The sequence below is a fragment of the Emiliania huxleyi genome (genome assembly GCF_000372725.1).
Source record: "Emiliania huxleyi CCMP1516 chromosome Unknown EMIHUscaffold_19, whole genome shotgun sequence".
NCBI lineage: Eukaryota > Haptophyta > Isochrysidales > Noelaerhabdaceae > Emiliania > Emiliania huxleyi.
Window position 1 is genome coordinate 133,736 of NW_005200690.1, and position 7,231 is coordinate 140,966.

General features: G+C 64.3%; 2 protein-coding genes across 2 annotated transcripts in view; both read right to left on the minus strand.

The window, feature by feature from the left end:
* The window catches only part of EMIHUDRAFT_462889 (hypothetical protein), a 2,843-nt gene extending 964 nt beyond the window's left edge, over nt 1-1,879 (minus strand). Inside the window, exons 1-6 of the mRNA XM_005782357.1 lie at nt 1,636-1,879; nt 1,230-1,555; nt 862-913; nt 745-784; nt 332-508; nt 85-266 (exon numbers count right to left, since the gene is read on the minus strand). Of these exons, the coding sequence (XP_005782414.1) occupies nt 85-266; nt 332-508; nt 745-784; nt 862-913; nt 1,230-1,555; nt 1,636-1,798 (940 nt within the window). The 5' untranslated portion in view covers nt 1,799-1,879. The remainder of the gene's footprint in view (nt 1-84; nt 267-331; nt 509-744; nt 785-861; nt 914-1,229; nt 1,556-1,635) is intronic.
* A 920-nt stretch (nt 1,880-2,799) lies between these two features.
* EMIHUDRAFT_99444 (hypothetical protein) lies at nt 2,800-7,231 on the minus strand (the record flags this gene model as incomplete). Its single annotated transcript, XM_005782358.1, has 5 exons — nt 2,800-4,077; nt 4,556-4,576; nt 4,819-4,890; nt 5,555-5,985; nt 6,067-7,231. 5 exons carry the CDS (start codon nt 7,229-7,231, stop codon nt 2,800-2,802), a joined length of 2,967 nt encoding a protein of 988 aa, XP_005782415.1.

The window sequence follows — 7,231 nt, forward strand, 5'->3', positions numbered from 1 at the left end:
GGGAGGGAGGGGGGCAGCCTGCCGGCTGTTTGGGCTTGAGGCGGGGGAGGGGAGGGGCGGTCGTGTTTGGGGCCGCGGGCGCACGGATCTCGTTGTTCATGTACGCGGAGAGCAGGTTGGTCATCGCGAGGATCTCGGGGTCGTTCTTGTACGGCTTGGCCTCCTGCGAGTCGAAGGGCGAGATGTCCGAGTTCATGAGCATGTTGGAGAGGATGAGGTACTTGAGGCACTGGATCCGCCGCCCCACCCCGGCCTCGTCGTAGTTCCTATGAGTAATTCACTGCCGTCAACATGAACTAGTAGCAATTCGACCCTCGCCTCGCCGTAGTTCTTGAAGGCGTCGAAAAAGTCGTTGCGCGCCGGCTCCCACTCGCGGAGCGCCATGTGCATCTTGCCGCCGCACTCTCGGATCACGCCCATGATCTTGGGGTGGGGGATAGCCGACTTGATCTGCAGCGCCTTCTGGTATAAGCTCTTGAGCTTCTTGTTGTTCTTGGTGGCGGTGTACCTGGACCACAGCCACCAGCCATGTCACGCGACTAGCCATTCACGCTAGGCGGCCACCCGTAGGTGGCCACCAGCCCCCGGGGGGGCGGCGCCGCACATCTGGATCTCGAGCGCGCACACCTCGGAGGGCTCGAGGGAGGCTGCAGGGTGCTTGTAGGGAGGCGGCAGGAAGCTGCTAGGCAGCTGCTAGGGAGGGTCTAGGCAGGGTCTGGGGAAGGGTCTCGGCAGGGTCCGCACATCTGGATCTCGAGCGCGTACACCTCGAGCAGCTGCGTGCCTGCGGTAGAGGGGCGGAGAGGGGCGTCGAATGCGAGCCGCTCCAGGGGCGCACGCCGCTCCCCGGCGGCGGCACACCCTTCTTCATGTCGTCGGTGCCGTCCTCGTGCTGGCACGAGCTGTTGAGCTCCTGGAGCAGCGGCCGGAGGGAGGGGCTGGGAGGGGCTGGGAGGGGCTGGGAGGGGCTGGGAGGGGCTGGGAGGGGCTGGGAGGGGCTGGGAGGGGCTGGGAGGGGCTGGGAGGGGCTGGGAGGGGCTGGGAGGGGCGGAGAGGGGCGGAGAGGGGAGGGGAGGGGAGGAGAGGGCAGCGGGTGGGAGGCAAGGAAGGGAGGGCGGCAGGCGGCGTGCAGACGTGCTGCGGCGGAGGAGATGGAGGCGGCGGCGGAGGCGGCGGAGGCTGGGGCGACGGCCGGGGCGGAAGAGGAGGGCGCAAGGGGAGGGGCGAGCCTTGATGATCTTCTGGAGGCGGCCATACTCTGCGCGATCGAACCACAGCTTGCCAAGCTTGAGCTTCGTCTTGAACCAGAGCCGCTCGTTCTTGGCCTCCTGCAGCGCCGTCAGCGTCGTCTCGTACAGCTCCTGCAGCAGCGCCATCTGCTCGGAGCCAGAGACGAGGTCGAGGATCTTGTTGATGACCTTCTCAGAGTAGTTGCGCGTGACGGCCGACTTGATGTAGGTCAGCAGCTCGCGGTACGCCTCCATCATCTCGGCCCACTTGCCGCGCTTGAACTGCAGCTTGACGATCATCTTGTACGCCTTGAAGCCCCACTCGCCTGCAGCAAACGCGGACGCCTTTCACCGACCAGTCGCGGTCGCGGCCCGGCGGCGGCGGCGCGGTCGTGAGAACGCGCGCCCTTGTCCGACTCCATTGTCGCCACTTCCTTGAAGCCGGCGACGGCCGCATCCTCGTCAGTGTCGCGCAGCCCCTTGCTGTTGTAGTACTGGTTCTCGATGTTGACGTCCTCCTCCTCATCATCCTCGCTGTACTCGAAGCCGTAGTCTTCGTCGTCGCTCATCGCGGCACTAGCGTCGGCGTGTGAGTGTTTAGAGCTCGGATCACAGCCGTGGCGCCCACAGAGGCAGCACCCAAGCGTGCGATGGGCGCGGCCAAGAAGCCAAGCAAAAATAACGCACGCTCAGCGGAGCTGGGAAGAGCACCGCCACACGGACTAGCGGGGTTTTAAAAACAAGAACCGAAAAGAACGGCTGCTCTGTCTCCAAAGGGGTGCGTGGGTGGCAGACAAAGCCCAGCCACCAGCCAGCGACGGCAAGCAAGCGAGCGCCGCGACGTGTTCGCCGTGACATGTCGTCATCATCTGTCTCGCGTCCATACGACCGCGCTGGTGTCCAGTCCGAGCCTGACTGTTCTTCACCTAAACTAAAAAGCTAGCGTTGATCCGCGCGAGATTCAGCAAAATGCCAGAGTGCCAACGCAACGCCGACCACTCCGCCGGCGTGAGCACCGAGCCGGTAAAGAAAAAGACCCCTAATCCCTAGGTAGGCTCAGTTTTGCTGCGCCAGACCAGGGAAACGGATACTCGTAGTTGCTCCATCCGTTTTCCATCCGTATGGCGCGTCGGGAGGGAGGATTTCGATCGACGCCGCATGCGCCGTTCAAACGTGGTGCGTCCACCTTAACAGACTGCGCCGGGCCCGCTCCTGGCGCGTAACCAACTGTGGGGCGGGGGAGGTCAAAGCATTTTAAGCAAGTCCAATGCACGCGACGCCGGCACTTGTACAAATAATTGTGTTCCGGCGGGTCCGGCGAACGAACTCCGCCTGCCCCCGCGGCGAGAGTGAATCCGACCAGCGCTCTACGCTCGTCGTCGAGGCGGCTTCCTCCTCTTTGACCTTTCAGTGTAATACAAATGGGCGCTTTCTCTCTCTCCTCTCTCTCTCTCTCTCTTTCTCTCTCTCTCTCTCTCTCTCTCTCTCTCTCTCTCTCTCTCTCTCTCTCTCTCTCTCACTCACTCCTCACGAAGCTGCCCTTGCTGGAGTGACTCGTCGAGCCTAACGCCTACACGCCTCGCGCGTGCTTGTCCCTCAGGTCCCTCGCTTCCAACGCGGCGCGTCTCGTCAGCGTCGCCGACGCGGCAATCGCGCAGAGCTGCATCCCGGTGTTGACACAGAGCGCCGCCTCGCTGCCGAACCGCGCCAGGAGCATCCCGAGCGCCGACGGCACGAGCACAAACGTGGCGTCCTGCACCTGGCCGACCAGGCTGCTCTGTGCACCTCGCAACTCTAGTCGAGTCAGCTCGGCGGCACTGGCGCTAGTGCCGGCGCCCAGCGCCGCCGTGCCAGCCTCCCACACCGCGAGCAGGAGCAAGAAGCACGGCAGCGCGGCGCAAGGCAGCAAGCCGAACGCACACGCGCTGGCCAAGGCTCCGGCTCGGGCAACCGTGATATGGCCGAGCCGGTCTGCCAGCGCGCCGCTCAGCGGAGAAGACACGAAGCCAAACAGAGTCATCACGGAGAGCATCAGCCCAATCTCAGACGAGTCCACCCCAAAGTGGCTGGCCATTATAGAGGGCAGCACAGTCATCCAGGCGGCCCAGCCGGCAGCGAGTGCGTAGCGCAGCAGCAGCAGGCCCCGCTGCCGCGGGTCGCTGAGCACCGCGCGCAGTGGTCCGTGCTGCGCACCACCCAGACCGCAGACGACATTGACGGTGCTGCTCGTCGACGGAATGGAGGAAGAGGGCGCCGTCGGCATCAGGGCGTACAATGGCGCACAGATGCCACAAATGTAGGCAAATACGAAAAAGGGCTGGCGAATCCCGCTCTGCAGCGCAAGGCGGCCTCCAACTACAGGTCCGGCGGCATACGCCAGCGTCACCAGCGCCTGGTTCCAGCCGAGAAGCGCTCCGCGCGACGACGGCCAGTGAGAGACGATGTCGAGCCGCCAGGCCTGCGCAGCAATGTCTGAAGCTGCGCCCCCCACACCGACGCACAACCTTCCAAAGAGCATGCCCCCGAGTGAGGAGGCAGCGGCGGTGCAAAAGGCGCCGACGGATAGCACCGCGCTGCCGATGATTAGCAGCGGCTTGCGTCCCACGTCGTCCACGAGCGAACCAATGCTGAGATTGAGCGCTACGCGCGCCACACAGGGCGCCGCGATGACAAAGCCGCCCGCAGCCTCGCCAAGGTCAAGCTGCTGAGCGAATTGAGCGTAGAATGGCATGCACATGCCCAGGCCTGCTTGGTAGGCCATGCCACAGAGCGTCAGAATGACCATCTGCAGGATGGCGGTGCGGCGGGCCTCCTTCGCCTCGCGGTCGGGCAACGGAACGGGAAGCACCTTGGCGAGGTCGGAGAGGGCGAGGAGGAGAGGTCCATCCTGCGGTGCTCTCGGCGGCCTTGCAGTCTCGCACTTTGCGTGCATGACCTCCACTGTGCTGGGTGTCACCTCCATGTCGAGCAAGACGGAGCGAGGGGAGGTCGTCATGGGCTGTCGTGTGGTCTCTGCACTTGGCGGGACTCAATCGGATTTCCCGGCCATTTCTCTCTTCTTTTTTCGGGGAAGGCGCTGTTTGGCTGGTGTTGCCGTGTTGGCCGTGTTGGAGCCGTGTTGACGCGTGTTGGTGGCGTGTTGGGCCGTGTTGCGGGCGTGTTGTCGGACAAGATGTCCAGGCGCGGCAAGGGCAAGGCAGCCGCGGGTTCCGGCGAAACCTGGTACGAGAAGAAGTGTCGAGAGGACCCCAACTTCAAGGCCGAGCGTGCTGAGGCGGCGAGGAAGGCGCGGCAAGCCGCAGCAGCAGACAGGGCGGCCGCGGCACCTGCAGCGGCGGCGGCAGCGCCTGCAGCGACGGCGGAGGCCAACACCGCGACGAGCCCGGGCTTTCTCGAGCGCACGATGCCCAGCGTCTTCGGCCGCACGGCGCTCGCGGCGGCACAGCGGCAGCCGGCGCCTGGCGGCGCGCCAGTGTCGGGCGGCTATACCACGGCTGCGGCGCTCGACGGTTTGCGCTATCCGTCCGGCTCGTCACCGAGCGAGGTTGGTTACCACGCCCCGGAATGGGCGGGCCTCGAGCGCGCGCACCAGCTGCTCGGCGTGCAGCTGCTCGAGCCCGGGCTGCTGCGCGAGGAGCAGCTCACGCGCGCGGCGGAGCGGCTGAGGCGCGGCGAGGCGCCGTTCAACGTCGACGAGGCGCACGAGGCGCTCGAGTCGGCCGTCCAGGCGCTCGGGTACTACACGTGCGCGGTCAAGGAGGCGCGCAAGTCGCTCATGCCCGCCGAGCCGCTGCTGCAGCTCATCGAGAAGCTCGAGGTGGCGCAGGCGCGCGTCAACGCGCTCACGGCCAAGACGATCGAGGCGGCACGCGCGGCGGCGGCTGCGCCGCACGCGGCGGCTGCGCCGCGCGCGGCGGCTGCGCCGCCTGAGCCCTGGCTGTCAGGCTGTCAGGTGCTGTCAGGTGGTCTGTCGGGCTGTCGGGCAGCTGTCAGGCACTGTCAGGTGCCTCTGTCAGACCAGCTGTCAGGTGCTGTCAGTGCTGTCGGGTGCTGTCGGGTGCGTGTCTGACAGGCGAGGGGATCTGTAGCTGTCGGGTGCTGTCAGAGCTGTCGGGTGTTGCTGTCAGACGCTGTCAGAGCTGTCAGAGCTGTCAGGCTGCTGCTGCTGTCAGACGGTGGGCTGTTGCTGTCAGGTGCTGTCAGGTGGTGCTGTCGGGGTGCTGTCAGGCTCTGACACACACCAGCCACACTTATGACACTATCAAGAGGAGACTAGCAGGACTCTACTACACATACTCTAGCCTCTACTCTGCCTCCGGTCCCACCATCTTTTTCATGGTGGACGTCACCATCTTCTTGTCTGCCGCACTGAGAGAATAGCAGAGAGGCAGGGTGGAGTGCTTCTTCAGGTACACCTTGCTGATGATCTGGTAGTTGCTGGTCCAGCGGAAGGCCTCCCCATCGTTGTCGCTCGTCAGCTTGTAGTACTTGCACGCTCTGTTCTGGTAGCGCGGGCCGTCTGGGGGGGTCCCGTCACCCTTCACCTCACGGTACCACCGGAGGAAAAAGAGGCCCTTGGGGTCGTTGATGAAGACCCCATTGCTGCGCTGACTCATGGAGAGCTGGCGCAGGTACTCTGCGCTGGAGCTGCCAGTGGCGCGGCGCGCGTCTACCGTGCCGTCGGCGACGGCCACCTGCTCAATGTTGCCGATGGCAAAGACCTTGGAGCTGTCCTCCATGGTGAAGAGCACCGCAACTGCGAAGAGAAAGAGAAGAGGGAGAGATGAGGATGCACGTCTTATGTGTGTGTGTGACAGGCGGGCAAGGGCGTGGTCACCGTCATCATCATCCATGTAGAAGTCGAGCTCCTCATCCACATCCTCGCCCCGCTGCTGATGGGATTTGATGAGCCGCTTGACGTGGAAGCGGAGCTTGCGATCCTTTGACTCCTCCTGGATGGAGACGTTGAAATCTGCCAGCAGTTTACAGATCTCCTCAAAAAACTCTGCGCTGCTGCCCTCCTCGCCGCCGGTTGGAGGCGCCACGTTGGCCCCGTTCCGCATCAGCTGGTTCAGCACGGCCTCGGCATCTGCAGCATCCTGTGCGCCCATGGCGGTCAGCTCGGCCGGCTCAGCATCGGGTGTGCCGTTTGGATCATCCTCCTTCTCTCCCGGCTCCTCCAGCGACGCGCCACCCTGGACATAGGTGTCAGCCAGAGGAAAGTGCAAGCACGGCTGCTTGAAGAAGCCGGTCCGCGCACAGAGGTTGGCGCGGACTCCACAGGATTGAAGGAGCTCAATCGCACGAGCTAGGCCCCTGTCGAGGGCGGCAATCATCTGAGGGTTCGTAGGGAACCAGCCTGGCGGCGGGGTGTCGATCTTGATCCGCTCAATCGAGTGCGGGATGCCGCGGCACGAGGCCGGGATCTTCAACCCCGGCTGAGCAGCCTCCAGATGCTGTTGGTACAGATAGTGATCGAGATGCCGCGCCCAGCCCATCACCGACACCACCGGGGAGTTTGTCTGCGCCATCCGCCCGTACTGGAAGAAGTACTCAGAGAAGGCCGACGTGAAGCGCGGCCCGTCCGGCTTGAACCGGCCACCAAAGTTGTCACGGAACTGAATGAATCGCAAAATGCAGCCATGGCACGACGTCACAATGTCAAGGAAGGTCTCGCGGGTCAGAAAGTTGGCCTCGAGAGTGAGGCCTCGGGTGGAGGTCACGTGCCGGCGCCAGTGCAGCACAAAGCCCAGCACCAAGGCGGCGTCCTCGATGACGTCCAGCGGCTCGCGCCCGCGATCGAGCCACGAGGAAAGGTACGTGCTGAAGACGCTCACGACGGCAAAGGTGGCATTGAGGTGAGTCTCGCCGGCGTCAATCCGCCGCTTCAGCTCGTCAGCAGTCTTCTTGCTGAAGATCTTGAGCACGCCGGGCCAGTGCTGCTTGTTGTGCGGGTCGAGGTCCTTGCCGTTGAACATCTTGAAGTCCTTGGGGTCCCGCAT